The sequence below is a fragment of the Oncorhynchus gorbuscha genome, linkage group LG17 (assembly GCF_021184085.1).
Source record: "Oncorhynchus gorbuscha isolate QuinsamMale2020 ecotype Even-year linkage group LG17, OgorEven_v1.0, whole genome shotgun sequence".
Classification (NCBI taxonomy): Eukaryota; Metazoa; Chordata; class Actinopteri; order Salmoniformes; family Salmonidae; genus Oncorhynchus; species Oncorhynchus gorbuscha.
The window spans coordinates 15828014-15844830 of record NC_060189.1 but is presented as its reverse complement, the minus strand read 5'-3'; the positions used below and the strand labels follow the sequence as shown (position 1 = coordinate 15844830).

General features: G+C 43.9%; 1 protein-coding gene across 1 annotated transcript in view; it reads right to left on the bottom strand.

Moving 5' to 3' along the window:
* LOC124001293 (usherin-like) overlaps positions 1–10645 on the bottom strand; it is a 471917-nt gene extending 461272 nt beyond the window's left edge. Inside the window, 4 exon segments of the mRNA XM_046307964.1 lie at positions 23–188; positions 8656–9521; positions 10294–10421; positions 10538–10645. Of these exon segments, the coding sequence (XP_046163920.1) occupies positions 23–188; positions 8656–9323 (834 nt within the window). The 5' untranslated portion in view covers positions 9324–9521; positions 10294–10421; positions 10538–10645.
* Between the last annotated feature and the right edge of the window lie 6172 nt (positions 10646–16817).

Below are 16817 nucleotides of genomic sequence, written 5' to 3'. Positions count from 1 at the left end.
GGTATGGGAAGCCGGTTCTTACCTGTAGAGCTAGGTGGGTCCACCTGTCCACTGTGAGTCTGCCCTGGGTGCTGAAGGTCAGAGTGCCAACCTGACTGCTGGGCTGACCATACTGTAGTTTGACCGCAGACTCAGACACGGTCAACAGGAACACCAACCGCTCCTCTGAACTCTTCTCCAACACCATCCTGAACATAGAGAGACACGGTCACAAACACACACACAAAAACTTACACACACACACACACTCTGTGCCCACTGGACTATAACAAGCTAAAACAAGTGTGTTACTGCGGGCTGGAACAAAAGCCTGCCCACTCAATGAAGACCATAGAGGGGCTATAAAACAACTAAGGATTCCAGAATAGGGTGAGTATGGTCAGGGAGAAATCCACACTAGTCTAATCGGAATGAATGGCAGTAGAGGCGTAATGCTGGTTTTACTTATGCAGGAAAATAAAAGTCAGGCGTAATGCTGGTTTTACTTATGCAGGAAAATAAAAGTCAGGCATAATGCTGGTTTTACTTATGCAGGAAAATAAAAGTCAGGCATAATGCTGGTTTTACTTATGCAGGAAAATAAAAGTCAGGCGTAATGCTGGTTTTACTTATGCAGGAAAATAAAAGTCAGGCGTAATGCTGGTTTTACTTATGCAGGAAAATAAAAGTCAGGCATAATGCTGGTTTTACTTATGCAGGATAATAAAAGTCAGGCGTAATGCTGGTTTTACTTATGCAGGAAAATAAAAGTCAGGCACGTGACGCATCAGAAATGATGCAACAGAATTTAATGATTGTTAATCTAAGATATTGTCAACCTAGAATATGATCATATAATTATAAACATAGTTTATAGCAGTTTTATAGCCCTTTTCTGTATAGCCTCTAAAATATATGTAAACAGACTATAAATGTAAAAAAAAATGTTTTCCTGGAAAGCTGTGACTGCTAATGTATGTTACAATACTTGTTCCATTTCCAACTTGTCTAAGTCCTCTCATCAACTGATGTCAGACAGTGTCTGTGGATTGACTGCACTGTTTGAATGGAATGTTGGCATATTGGCAATTTGTACAAAAACAACTGCATCATTTTACACAGTATCTTATCACAGCACTGGCAAACCATGGTTGTTGACCAACTCCCTGACCACAATGGCTGGCTTTTATACCGTCATTAAAAAGGTTCATGCTGATTCTAGTATTCTAACGACTAATTCTTTGGTGAAGACCCCTGGCCCAGACAGACTGTATGTTTCCACAGAGGGAAAGATCAACTCTAACAAACATGAGGGTGATTGTGACATTTACTCATATCCATATTTACCATGATGTCCTCCTGCTGTCACAGTGCTGTAAAGGAGAAGCCAGCCACACACTCTGTGTCATATTAAACATCATCAAACACATTTTATGGGAAACTCCTACTTTTAATGAACACCGGCCAACACACCCAATAAATCACCACTGTGAGTAATGTGTGTACTGTGTGTGTGTGTTGTTTGTGTCCCAGCCCTGCCTGCCTGCCTGCCTGCCTGCCTGTTCAGTTCAGTCCAGATAACTTGAGAAAATGAAGTAAGGGCAGAGGGGAGGGGACAGGACAGAGGGGAGGGGACAGGACAGAGGGGACAGGACAGGACAGAGGGGACAGGACAGAGGGGAGGGGACAGGACAGAGGGGACAGGACAGAGGGGACAGGGCAAAGGGGAGGGGACAGGGCAGAGGGGAGGGGACAGGGCAGAGGGGAGGCGACAGGACTCAGGGGAGGGGACAGGACTCAGGGGAGGCGACACGACTCAGGGGAGGGGACAGGACTCAGGGGAGGGGACAGGGCAGAGGGGAGGGGACAGGGCAGAGGGGACAGAGCAGAGGGGACAGAGCAGAGGGGTCAGAGCGGAGGGGTCAGAGCAGAGGGGAGGGGACAGGGCAGAGGGGACAGAGCAGAGGGGACAGGGAAGAGGGGAGGGGACAGAGCGGAGGGGACAGAGCAGAGGGGAGGGGACAGAGCAGAGGGGAGGGGACAGAGCAGAGGGGACAGGGCAGAGGGGACAGGGCAGAGGGGAGGCGACAGGACAGAGGGGAGTCTATAGGACTCAGGGGAGGGGACAGGACTCAGGGGAGGGGACAGGACTCAGGGGAGGGGACAGTCCTCAGGGGAGGGGACAGGACTCAGGGGAGGGGACAAGACAGAGGGGAGGCGACAGGATTCAGGGGAGGGGACAGGACAGGACTCAGGGGAGGGGACAGGGCAGAGGGGAGGGGACAGGGCAGAGGGGACCGAGAAGAGGGGACAGAGCAGAGGGGTCAGAGCAGAGGGGAGGGGACAGGGCAGAGGGGACAGAGCAGAGGGGACAGGGCAGAGGGGAGGGGACAGAGCAGAGTGGAGGGGACAGGGCAGAGGGGAGAGGACAGAGCAGAGGGGAGGGACAACTTTGTGGAATGAAATGTAGCTCGAGTTTCTGCTGGTTTGGTCTACTTAGAACTGGGCCAGTCCTCTCAGGGTGTGTGTGGGTGTGTGTCTGGACTTGCGTGCATGCCTGCGTGGGTAGGTACGAGCATGTGTGTGTGTGTGTGTGGCTGGTACAAGTGTCTAGGGTGAGTGCAGCGACACATCTTTTAGTGTCATGTTATCCTGAGTCTGGCATACTGATAGGTATTAAGGAGAAACTCCCTAAGGAGAATAAAACCAGCTCACTCCCTCCCTGGTCCTTATTAGCACAGCAACAGAACTAAACTTAACTGTAACCTCATCCTTACCCCTAACCTAAAGCCTAACCATAACCTTACATTAAAAACAAATAGGTTCAATCAATTCTGATGATATAGCAGATTTAGTCCTTTGTAACATGGCTCTCTAGTAACTACCTGTTGAGCTGACAGTGTGTAGACATCCTTCTGTCTCTCAGACCATTCATCACTCCAGTCCCCCTCCCCGCTCCCCTCCTCCGACCCCCCGGTCCCCTCACCTCCCCATCTACTCTCTCATGCCCGCTCCCCCTCTCCAATCCCCCCCTCTACTCTGTCATTTTCTAGGAAAACAAAGTGGAGGAAAACAAAGTGCTCTTTGAGTGGATGCTCCCTCTATACACAGAGAAACACACAGGGCAATCTTTCTCCCATTGATCTAAACTAGCCACAGCTGCTGGTATGATAACACACACACAATACACCGACACATACACAAAGTGTAACACACACACATGCACTAAATAGTCACTAGAATTCCTGTTTTGTGTCTGTTTGTTATAATTTTATATAAAATTCCCAAAGTAAGCCTCTCCATTATCTGTGTGGCAGCAGTAGAATGCCAGTGAGTCCTGTGTTAGGATGCCAGAGATCCATGGACAGATTCCTCACACAGCCTAACAATAATCACACAGCCTAACACAAATCACACAGCCTGACACAAATCACACAGCCTGACACAAATCACACAGCCTAACACAAATCACACAGCCTGACACAAATCACACAGCCTAACATAAATCACTCAGCCTAACACAAATCACACAGCCTGACACAAATCACACAGCCTGATACAAATCACACAGCCTAACAATAATCACACAGCCTAACACAAATCACACAGCCTAACAATAATCACACAGCCTAACACAAATCACACAGCCTGACACAAATCACACAGCCTAACACAAATCACACAGCCTAACAATAATCACACAGCCTAACACAAATCACACAGCCTAACACAAATCACACAGCCTGACACAAATCACACAGCCTAACACAAATCACACAGCCTAACAATAATCACACAGCCTAACACAAATCACACAGCCTAACAATAATCACACAGCCTAACACAAATCACACAGCCTAACACAAATCACACAGCCTAACAATAACCACACAGCCTAACACAAATCACACAGCCTAACAATAATCACACAGCCTAACACAAATCACACAGCCTAACAATAATCACACAGCCTGACATTTTTGCAACAAAATGATACACACATGCACCATTTGAATGACTCTTTCAAAGCAGCAACACACTGATGTACTTTATACCAAACACTGTCTGTCTTTAGTACTTTGTACACCTTTTGAATGTTCTCACACAGGGTTCTGTGAAGGATTGTTCCAGTACAGTACATCTAGTCACAGTACATTTAGTCACAGTACATCTCCTCACAGTACATCTAGTCACAGTACATCTAGTCACAGTACATTTAGTCACAGTACATCTAGTCACAGTACATCTAGTCACAGTACACCTAGTCACAGTACATCTAGTCACAGTACATCTCCTCACAGTACATCTCGTCACAGTACACCTAGTCACAGTACATCTACCCACAGTACACCAAGTCACAGTACATCTCCTCACAGTACATCTACCCACAGTACATCTACCCACAGTACATCTACCCACAGTACATCTACCCACAGTACATCTACCCACAGTACATCTACCCACAGTACATCACCTCACAGTACATCTACCCACAGTACATCTACCCACAGTACATCTACCCACAGTACATCTACCCACAGTACATCTACCCACAGTACATCTCACATTTCAATCAACACAAATATAGAAAGGCTTCAGAAAGAATACGGTGTAAGTCAAAGTCCATGACGCTCTGTAACAGAACATACGTACACTGTACCATGAATACGGTATAACTCAAAACACAGGACTCTCTGTAACAGAACATACGTACACTGTACCATGAATACGGTATAACTCAAAACACAGGACTCTCTGTAACAGAACATACGTACACTGTACCATGAATACGGTATAACTCAAAACACAGGACTCTCTGTAACAGAACATACGTACACTGTACCATGAATACGGTATAACTCAAAACACAGGACTCTCTGTAACAGAACATACGTACACTGTACCATGAATACGGTATAACTCAAAACACAGGACTCTCTGTAACAGAACATACGTACACTGTACCATGAATACGGTATAACTCAAAACACAGGACTCTCTGTAACAGAACATACGTACACTGTACCATGAATACGGTATAACTCAAAACACAGGACTCTCTGTAACAGAACATACGTACACTGTACCATGAATACGGTATAACTCAAAACACAGGACTCTCTGTAACAGAACATACGTACACTGTACCATGAATACGGTATAACTCAAAACACAGGACTCTCTGTAACAGAACATACGTACACTGTACCATGAATACGGTATAACTCAAAACACAGGACTCTCTGTAACAGAACATACGTACACTGTACCATGAATACGGTATAACTCAAAACACAGGACTCTCTGTAACAGAACATACGTACACTGTACCATGAATACGGTATAACTCAAAACACAGGACTCTCTGTAACAGAACATACGTACACTGTACCATGAATACGGTATAACTCAAAACACAGGACTCTCTGTAACAGAACATACGTACACTGTACCATGAATACGGTATAACTCAAAACACAGGACTCTCTGTAACAGAACATACGTACACTGTACCATGAATACGGTATAACTCAAAACACAGGACTCTCTGTAACAGAACATACGTACACTGTACCATGAATACGAATACGGTATAACTCAAAACACAGGACTCTCTGTAACAGAACATACGTACACTGTACCATGAATACGGTATAACTCAAAACACAGGACTCTCTGTAACAGAACATACGTACACTGTACCATGAATACGGTATAACTCAAAACACAGGACTCTCTGTAACAGAACATACGTACACTGTACCATGAATACGGTATAACTCAAAACACAGGACTCTCTGTAACAGAACATACGTACACTGTACCATGAATACGGTATAACTCAAAACACAGGACTCTCTGTAACAGAACATACGTACACTGTACCATGAATACGGTATAACTCAAAACACAGGACTCTCTGTAACAGAACATACGTACACTGTACCATGAATACGGTATAACTCAAAACACAGGACTCTCTGTAACAGAACATACGTACACTGTACCATGAATACGGTATAACTCAAAACACAGGACTCTCTGTAACAGAACATACGTACACTGTACCATGAATACGGTATAACTCAAAACACAGGACTCTCTGTAACAGAACATACGTACACTGTACCATGAATACGGTATAACTCAAAACACAGGACTCTCTGTAACAGAACATACATAAACACTTTAAACACACTGTACTGTGAATACGGTATAACTCAAAGGCCAGGACTACAATGTCTACATTTTCACACAGGGATGGGGTGGGGGGTGGGTTGAGTCAGACACATTCAGTCAAAACTACAAGCAAGGCAGGTGTCCCCACAGACAACCCACAGAATGACTGCTTTGTCTGAATGTATCTATGCAGTGCCAATAGGACACAATCTACTGCCATTACTGTATTACAGTATAATACAGTGACACTAGCACGTCGTCATAGTGAAGGTCTTTGACTCTAACTCTGTTCCTCTCAAATGGAATCCTGGACAGCTTCATCGTAAGTTGGTGTTGACGCAAGATGTAGCAGAGGGTCGACATACTGACACGGTTGATATTATGGAATGTTGTGTGATCTGCCATGATTTGTTCTCGTAGTTGATGTAGGCGGATGGTGGTGTTGGCCAACACTAGTGAGATAATGGCCAGTTCCTGTTCATGGTGAACGGACGTTGTCTTCCACCCTCAGGAGGTCGTCTGGCAGTTCTCTGGAAAATGCAAGAATGATGTCATTGGTTAGGTTCTTTTTGACATACTGTACTGTCATACTGTACACAGTAACATCACAACTGTATTACATGTACTTCACATCACTATACCTATTTCTATGTTCACTAAGGATCATAGACTTAATATTGTGGGACTACATTGTACTGTACTGTGACGCAGAATGATGTGCAACAATACAGTCTAGTGTAGAAAGTTGAAGACCAACCTGTTCTCCAGTCTAAACGTCTGTGTTCTGGATGCTACCGTGTAGCGGCTCAGGTTGTTCTGGACTCTCTGCCTCCCTCATCGTCATGGTTTATGACACGGTCCACCAAAGTGGCCCTAATGTTGTCTGAAATATGTCTCCGTCTAATGCCTGGTCCCCTTCTTTGTTCTTGTCCTCGTCCTCCTCCTGTCTCGCTCACTGCCTCCATATTCTCACCAAAGGAGTGATCTTACCTGAGGTCTGTTTGTAGTGGTGAGGCTCAGACTAATTGGTGTTCAATTACTGTAGAAGTGTTTTCATGCGTGTGTGTGTGTGTGTGTGTTGCCAATTTCACTTATGTTTTGCATGTTGAATAAAAGTGTTTTCCCAATGATTGCAAGAGATTTACTTCTTGAACAAAGTGTCTCGTAAAAGAATGTGTAGTGTTTTGCAAGTGTGTTGCAGAATTACAAACAAAGTGCAAAGTGTGTTGCAGAATTACAAACAAAGTGCAAAGTGTGTTGCAGAATTACAAACAAAGTGCAAAGTGTGTTGCAGAATTACAAACATAGTGCAAAGTGTGATGCAGAATTACAAACGTAGTGCAAAGTGTGTTGCAGAATTACAAACATAGTGCAAAGTGTGATGCAGAATTACAAACGTAGTGCAAAGTGTGTTGCAGAATTACAAACAAAGTGCAAAGTGTGATGCAGAATTACAAACAAAGTGCAAAGTGTGATGCAGAATTACAAACAAAGTGCAAAGTGTGATGCAGAATTACAAACAAAGTACAAAGCAGAAAATGTGTTTTTGTAACCATTCCTTAAACAAAGGTACCAAAAGTACAATCAGCAAAAACTGTAAACAGACTAACTGGTACATGATTCACTGGACTTAAAGCAACAGAACACAGAGAAATATCATAATATGGGTCCTTAAGCTAAGCCTTTTACCCAAAGCAACACATATGCCCACAATCAGATTCATAGTCAGTGAATCTGTATTCTGCATACTGTGTGTATATGGACAGAAAGCCTTTCATCTAGCCTCTTTGATAGCTGCCATATTAGTTACAACAAAGACTGATACATGTCAAACAACAGGTGTGAGAGCCGATTCACAAAGAACAGCCCTGTGTGATTGATTGATACACAGAGTGTTGCCAGACAGTTACCAGAGGAGCAACTGATCTGATTGTAAGTGTGTGTAACCCAGCACCATGTAAGCTTTCCCAGTAACACCTTACCTTACCTTACCCTGGCGGAATCCAAAACGGCACACTATTCCCTATCTAGGGCACTACTTTTGACCAAGGCCCGTGTAGCGCACTATATAGGCCATAGTGGTCCATTTCGAATGCAGCCCCTCACTTGACACCCTGCTCTGCTTCTCTGGTTGTCCTGAAGGAAAGTCCTGCCTATTATCCTGTCCTACTTACACCACTACCCAGGCCTCAGGTTTCATGGCCCTCTCTGACCTGATTGTTTTCTAACATGGTCCTTTCTCTCTGGCCGAACTACATTATATATAACAGTGTTGGAAACCCTTGGTAGAGCATGGGTGGAATAGGCAGTGTGGTGCTCATTTGAATTTCCTTTCTTTTTGGTTTTTAGACCAATGCCTACTTCTCACTTAAAACTTAAGTGAGAATAGGCACTTATATGAACTGAGTTACAAAGTGCATTTCAACATCTTGATACAGTTTTTAACAACAGTATAAACACATAAAAGACATAAGAATGAATAATAGTGATACGCACATGTCTCCAGGAGCCTCCGGTTTGATCCACACAGCCAGGGTGAAGGAGCCCAGATGTCCCAGACTCTGAAAGGGAGGAGAGGCCACGCATCCTCCCTGGGTCCAACGGAATATCACACTCCTGATGGATCCATCCCCTTCTCTAACACCCTCTCTCCCTGTTCCTGCCCGGGAGCGAGGATCCAGCCCGTCCTGGGTGACACAGGTGCCCCAGTGTGCGGGAAGCAGTAGGGGTGCATGGGGTGGGGTGGAAGAACGGTAAGGGCACTCCTGGTTGCAGAACGACTGGCTGCAGTTGCGGAGCTCCTGCAGGGAAGTGGGGCTGTGGCAGTAAGTGGTGCGCTCCGGAGTACCGCAGCTGGAGCGGGAAGGAGAAAGGGTGACGGGCTTGTGGGCTCCGATGTTTTCCAACCGGGGGAAGTGACCCTGAGAGGTCGCAGAGTCAAAGGTGAGGCAAAGGGCCAGGATGTAGAGCCAGAGCAAGGATCGGATTCCTCGTCTGTTTTTTCTCTCCACTTTCCACACACATCTTCCCTCTCTTTCTCTTCCCATTCTGTACTCGGTCTCCTCTCTCAAACAGGCCTCACTTCCCTCCCTCTCCCTTCTTACCCCTCTCTCCTGCCTTTCTCTGTTCTCTCCTCTAACCCCTCTTTTCCCTCTCGCTGTCATCCCCTCTTTCAGTGAGGTCCAGCTCCGTCAATTTGGCCTGGCAGCCGCCTGAAGCTGAGTCGTTGAATAAGTCATGATGGTCACAGTGCCCGGAGGTGACATTTTACAGACCACTGCCTTGGGTAAGGCAGCGCAGCTTAACACACACACTAGACCAAATCCTTCACATGATAGCTTGGATTTCACCCCAACGCATACCTGGGGGGGAGAGAGAGAGAGAGAGAGAGAGAGAGAGAGAGAGAGAGAGAGAGAGAGAGAGAGAGGAGTCAGACATAAAACGAATCTAGGGGGAAATGTCATGCAGGCTAGTGCCTGCCCAAGGCTATTATGTTTCGTTTGATCGAGGGGAAGCTAAACAGATACGGAACATTTCCTTTCTGCCTGGTGTTGAATTGAACAAAGTGTCCTTTTTGCGGCGGTATCTAGGGATTTCTTGGGTTATCTGTGATCCTCAAATGCCCCGTTTCTCTGAGTTTTGGGGAAATTGGGGCTTAGGGGGTTAGGTAAAACTGATATTATTAGGTTAGCATTAACTAGCTACAATATTTGCAACTTTCGTTCCATCTCTTTCTGATTGTGCATAGGGTTTAATGGTGAATGACTTAGTCATTGACAGCTGTCTAGTGAACAGCAACGACGTGGTTGTCTACAAGTAGCCTAAATATATTCAGCAAATGTTACAACAGTCAACAAATATATCAAACTAAACCAAGCACAAACTCATCATTTGTTTTGCAGGTTTATCGAAGCTACGCTGCTTACGCACTGGCTACATACAACGTGCAACAAGTTGCTGTCCAATAAACTAACACACAGTCACAGTTCCTTGATTAAAAAAGCTAATACAACAATGTTTTTCGTTTTTTTAACAATAAAGTATTATACCATTTTTACATTTAAATATAGAAAACTCATTTAAATATAGAAAACTCATTTAAAATATAGAAAACGAGTTTGTCCCTCGTCTTACCTCACAGTCTGGAGACGTGTGGTGGACACTCCGCCCTTCCCGCATAAAGCTGATTACAGCGAGCTGCCATCTGGACAGCACGCCGCTCGAGACACAAAACAAAGCAGCAACGGGGAACTTGTCAGCAACTAAACAAAAACACAACAGGGTCATCCAATGCGTTTACCAACTACAGCGACACATATCTTTGACAAAGCCCCGACATGGCTGACGACAGTCTAATGTATGCAAGTCCGATAATTACCAATGCCTGTAGCTGAGGAGCGATGACTAGTATTCTATTACCCCCCCAATGCGCGAGTGATCCGTCTGGGTTTAACAAGTGGCTCTAGTCTCCTTGCGTAGGAAGAAACGCTACCCGTGGTCGCCATAGCAACCCTGGTACGGACACTACAGACAGACAGTGTCGTGCATTCAGGTGCTGAAGCCCGGAGGGAAAGAGGGGCAGTAGATTATAACAACACGGAAGAGAGGGATTTGAGGGAGCCTATCTAATGTTTATCATTGTGCCACTACTATATAACTGACCATATTTTTTAGGTCTTTATCTACTCAGCATAAATTAATACATTAAAATACTAATTGAAAGAAGGGACATGAAATTGGGATCTTACTCAAAGCTTATGTGAAAGGCCAGTGGTGATTTTAGCATGTAAATCTTGGTGGGGCAAACTGAAACATGTTTTTAATGCATGCCAGTAAAGCCACTACACAACAAAACACTAAACAATATATTAATTGCACTATAACGGTGACAAACGGTGTCTACAAACTGTTAGAGTCTACATAAAGCTGTCCAAACAGCAGTGCTTTCTTTTCAGCACCATGGAGTGAATCCTTACCACCACTACACCTGGCTTTCAGCGGAGCCTTGTCTGGCAGCGAAACTGTTTATTCAGCATCATTTACTGCCTTTGAAAAAACATAGCTGATATGGCTGACTTGCTTAAACAAATGTGGTTTCTACTGACAACTGAGATGTACAAACTATGGCATAAGGGAACGATGAATGGATAAGAGGCAATCTGTGGGCCTCCCGAGTGGTGCAGGAACTCGGCCGGGATGTCCTTGTCCGATCCCTCTCTAGCGACTCCCTGTGGCAGGCCGGGCGCATGCACGGTGACTTTGGTCGCCAGTTGTTCAGTGTTTCCTCCGAGACATTGGTGCGGCTGGCATCCGGGTTAAGCGAGCAGTGTGTCAAGAGGCAGTGCGGCTTGGCAGGGTTGTGTTTCGGAGTATGCATGGCTCTCGACCTTCGCCTATCCCGAGTCCGTACAGGAGTTGTAGCAATTGGACAAGACTGTAACTACAAATTGGACAAAATTGAGGCAATCTGTAATTTTGATTAAGACATTTTGATTAAGCGAGCTAAGACAGAAGTAGTTAATATAACTATTTGTTCAGCATTTTTTAAATGTACAGCGCCATAATTCAGAACATGGGCCGTTCTTACAGTATTCTCCCTGTACATCAAGTCAGAACCGTAGGATAAATAAAGCGGGAATATAAGCAGACAATGCTAAAATAAATCTTACAATATTTGATGATGACATTTCTCTAAAACAGGCTATATGCTTCATGCGCACCGCCAAGTCAGAACAGTAGGCTAAGTTATGAGGGGGAAAGTGACTAAATTATTAGGGTGAGGTACATGGGCTACTTACAGCTTACTACACAACATACACTTATCATTACTTTCTTAGCTACAGTATACTCCCTGGCATATTACATCATTTATGCAGCAGCATACAAGACATTTTTGGACTCACTGCTGTGTTGTGCTCAATTGAGCAGAAAGGTGGTGCGGCGGTCCTTTTTGGGGGCAATTTTTGTCATGGAATTTTTGTCATCAATGTCTGGCATTCTCTGGATTTATGATGCTTTGAAGACAACTGGGCACTCTGAAAAAAACAAGTTGAATCATGACGTCAGTGATCTTCAGGTTGGAGCTCGAGAAAGAGGCCTGAGTTCCCGACTTGGAATTCCAAGTTGGATGACCGTTCAAAATGTATTTTCCCAGTCGAAGCTAGTTTTTTTCAGTTTCCAGTTGTCTTGAACTCATTGAAGTCTGATATTTCCCAGTTTCCAGTTGATTTGCTTTGCAATGCCTGCAGTTAGCCACTGGTTCCTTCCATACCACTCATTGTTGAATTTGAGATTTCCATCTTGTTGTGTAATGTTTATGCCCAATGACTGATCAGCATCGATAAGTTTTATCTATAATTTCACTTCATAAGCATTTGCCAGTAGATTGTCGACGTGATTCATGATGATGACTGCTTGTCTAGCTTGATAGCTAAGATTGATGAAGTATGAAGTATGATGTTGACATGATCAGTCCAATTAAAACTTCGCTAGATATAATGTGATTTGACATAATTTTATCTGTGGCCAGTGACCTTGAGCATTCTTGGATGGGAACTTCTAATTTAACTCTATGGCAGCACCTAAGGGGGCTTGAACTTTCTAGCTCTCCCTGTAGATTTTGCAGTGACGTAGTGTCCCCATGAGTGACAGAACACTGAGCCAATCACAGCGCAACTAGAGAAGATTACCAACCCCTACGCTCTGTATTTCCCTCCAACACAGAAAGCACTGAGCTAGGCTGAAACACCTGCATTTTGGAGCTGCCTTACACAAGAAAGCAAAAAATAGACCATGTTTGTTCGTGGTTTTATTAACTCAATATTATATATTTTTCTTACGTTGTCTGCAAACTGATATGTAACATGTATTAATGCAAAAAGAACATGCAAAGCAGGCCCTGAATGACGGGTTGCCACTGTGTAAGGCATATACTGTATGCTCAATTAGTTGTTTAGGAATAGTGGGAATGATGCCCACATCATTTGGAAGCATGCTCACTGACTGTAGACTAATGACTGAGAAACTTTCCCTTTAGACAGGCTACCTCTGGGTGCCTGAAACCAACCTTCATCATTCAAACCTATAGTAGCCTATAATGTTTTATATGGTCATTTAACTCTTCATAAAATAATTGACACAGAAAACAATGTATTACAGCATTGTCAACATTCCTGTTGTCCAAATGATAAGTGCCCATCAGGAACTCTGCCTATTTCTTTCAAACAGAATTTCAGCACTTGTCTCTGTTTATATGCAGTAGCTTGCGGAAGCAACAAGGCAGCCGCATGAGAACGGTTGAACATTATGCATTCAAAATATGTAAACAAATCTAAAAAAGGCCCCCTTATATTTCCAGACAAGTTTGTTATCAGCTAATCGCATTTGAACAGCTGCAATTGCTTTTGTGAACAAAGGCAGTCTAACTAGTTTTTAATTAAGTACTCCTAATGACCTTAAGAAGATTACTGCACTCGCCTAATAATCAATACCATGCAGGGTAGGCGGCTAGGGGCTCAGCCAAGAGGGAGGGAGGGAAGGAGGCCCTAGCTATTAATATATTACATCCACGGGGCCTCCCTCCCTCCTAATTCCTCTCTTCCTTCCTCTCCATCCTCCTCTACCTTTCCATTTTCTTCCTCCCTCCTATCCTCCTCCCCCTCTCTTTTTCCTCCACTTCCATGGGTAAATGTAGGATCCTGGACGCGCATGTCCTAACCAGCTGACACTTGTCACTGAGTTAAAATACTAACTCAATTGGCCCTTATTGGAGATATTTTTTTTCAATAGGACATTTGTTCATATCAACCCATTCACATTGTACTAGTGAATTATTATTGTCTTATATTACATGGTTGGAGCTAACACTGAGTTTAACATGATCTGACTAAACACACTGATTTTCATTAGCTATATGATATTTCAATATTTCACAAAATCATCTTTCTGCGAGTAGGCCTAATACCATCAGAGTAATACTGTAATGCAGCCCTAATGTAGCCTATCAGCTTCATTCCTTTCAAAATCAACATGAATATACATTAATATAATTTGCTGGATGCTGATTAAGAGAAGTGGAATAAATTGATGGCCTCATTTTACCCAAACGCAATATTAGGCAGGCCTATGGAAATGTTCAGTGTTCCACGGCACCTTTATCTACTCCCTGATAGCGTGCCACTGAATTAGACGTCAGGCTGGGATTTGGCTGCCATTGATTTTCTAAGGCCCACGGTATGTCAGTCTGTCAGTCAGTCAGTCAGTGTTCCATCCAGTAGGGATGCTGAGGGAGGGGAATGGCATTGTATTAGCATTATCTACACCATGGTCCATGGAGATAGGAACCAAATAATCTACCAGGGTCCATGGAGATAGGAACCAAATCATCTCCCATGGTTTATGGAGATAGGAACCAAATCATCCCCCATGGTCCATGGAGATAGGAACCAAATCATCCCCCATGGTCCATGGAGATAGGAACCAAATCATCCCCCATGGTCCATGGAGATAGGAACCAAATCATCCCCCATGGTCCATGGAGATAGGAACCAAATCATCCCCCATGGTCCATGGAGATAGGAACCAAATCATCCCCCATGGTCCATGGCGATAGGAACCAAATCATCCCCCATGCTCCATGGAGATAGGAACCAAATCATCCCCCATTGTCAATGGCGATAGGAACCAAATCATCCCCCATGGTCCATGGAGATAGGAACCAAATCATCCCCCATGGTCCATGGAGATAGGAACCAAATCATCCCCCATAGTCCATGGCGATAGGAACCAAATCATCCCCCATGGTCCATGGAGATAGGAACCAAATCATCCCCCATGGTCCATGGAGATGGGAACCAAATCATCCCCCATGGTGCATGGAGATAGGAACCAAATCATCCCCCATGGTCCATGGAGATAGGAACCAAATCATCCCCCATGGTCCATGGAGATAGGAACCAATCAGCACTGTGTTTGCATTAGCCCTGTCGTGGAAATTTCCTTAATTACCAAATGATGAGAGCGCAAATAACACACCAGTCAGAGTTATACTTAATCTTCACCTCTAATGATAATTAAGCTTTTGCAATAGCATTTTGACTTTCAACAGTTCAGTATCTCTAATGAAAAGTTGAGAGTGGTCAACATAATGGCAACTGGGATCTTTTATAGCAAAGATCCACCCCCCCTAGACGACAGGTCTTAGGAACTTACACAAAGAAAGACTTTACTTCAGAGAGGAATATCCCCTAGCCAGACAGCATTGGCTATAAATTATCGTTCAGTTTGGTCTCCTAAATCAATCAATCAATCAATCAATCAATCAATCAATCAATCAATCAATCAATCAAATTTTATTTATATAGCCCTTCGTACATCAGCTGATATCTCAAAGTGCTGTACAGAAACCCAGCCTAAAACCCCAAACAGCAAGCAATGCAGGTGTAGAAGCACGGTGGCTAGGAAAAACTCCCTAAACAAAGCTCTAATCTCGTTCTTGGTACAAAATGGTACTAAGACATTACCCCCACCCAATGATATATATCAATTGTCATTTTAGACACTCCCATCCCAAATACAACCAATTCTGGATACGCTCACGGTGTCACGGACGTCCTCCTCTTCATCTGAAGAGGAGAGGCGAGAAGGATCGGAGGACCAAAATGCGGCGTGGTGTGTGTTCATCATGAATTTTAAATAAAGAAAACACTGAACACTGAAACACACTATACAAAAACAATAAACAAAATAACGACCATGAAGCCAATGAGAACTGTGCTGACACAAACAATCAACATAGACAAACATCCACAAACAAACAGTGAAACCCAGGCTACCTAAGTATGATTCTCAATCAGAGACATCTAATGACACCTGCCTCTGATTGAGTACCATACTAGGCCGAAACATACAAATCCCCAAATCATGGAAAAACAAACATAGACTGCCCACCCCAACTCACGCCCTGACCATACTAAATAAATACAAAACAAAGGAAATAAAGGTCAGAACGTGACACACGGAGAGGAAAGTGAGCCTCTAGGTCAAGATAAGGGCAATAAGAGAGGGAACATAGAATGGTTCCAGACACTGCCATCCTCCTCTCCCCGATGGGAAAAGTAGGGATTGACTGGCACAGACATTGTGGAGCGAAGAGATAATTGGTTCCCCATCAATCATCCCTTCACATGGTTTAAAATATAAGTTTACACATGACGACAAGCTTGACCTCTCCCCTCTCTGCGGCCCAAGTAACCCTGACAGAGAACAGATAACTGCAAATGGCCACCACTATAGTACAACAAGATACATTCTGATGAGAAGTAACTCACAAGCATATAATGAAAATAAAACATCTTATCTATGTTACCCAACTAATTCTGATTTGTCCCCAACAGCCTTTATTCTGCTTATTAGCCCCTGCCTTTCCTTCCTCTTATTTCATCTATTTTTTACCTCTTAGTCTTACTAGTTTTTTTTTCATCATCCACTTCTGCTCTGCTCTACTGTTTGCTAGCTCTCCTGTTATTTCCTTACTTGTACAATTACAATTCCATTTCCACGCTATGACTGCATTATAAGCTATTCTAAACATTTACATTGGCTTATTCATGAAAGCTATTATTAAAGGCCCAATGCAGCCATTTTTATATCATTTATAC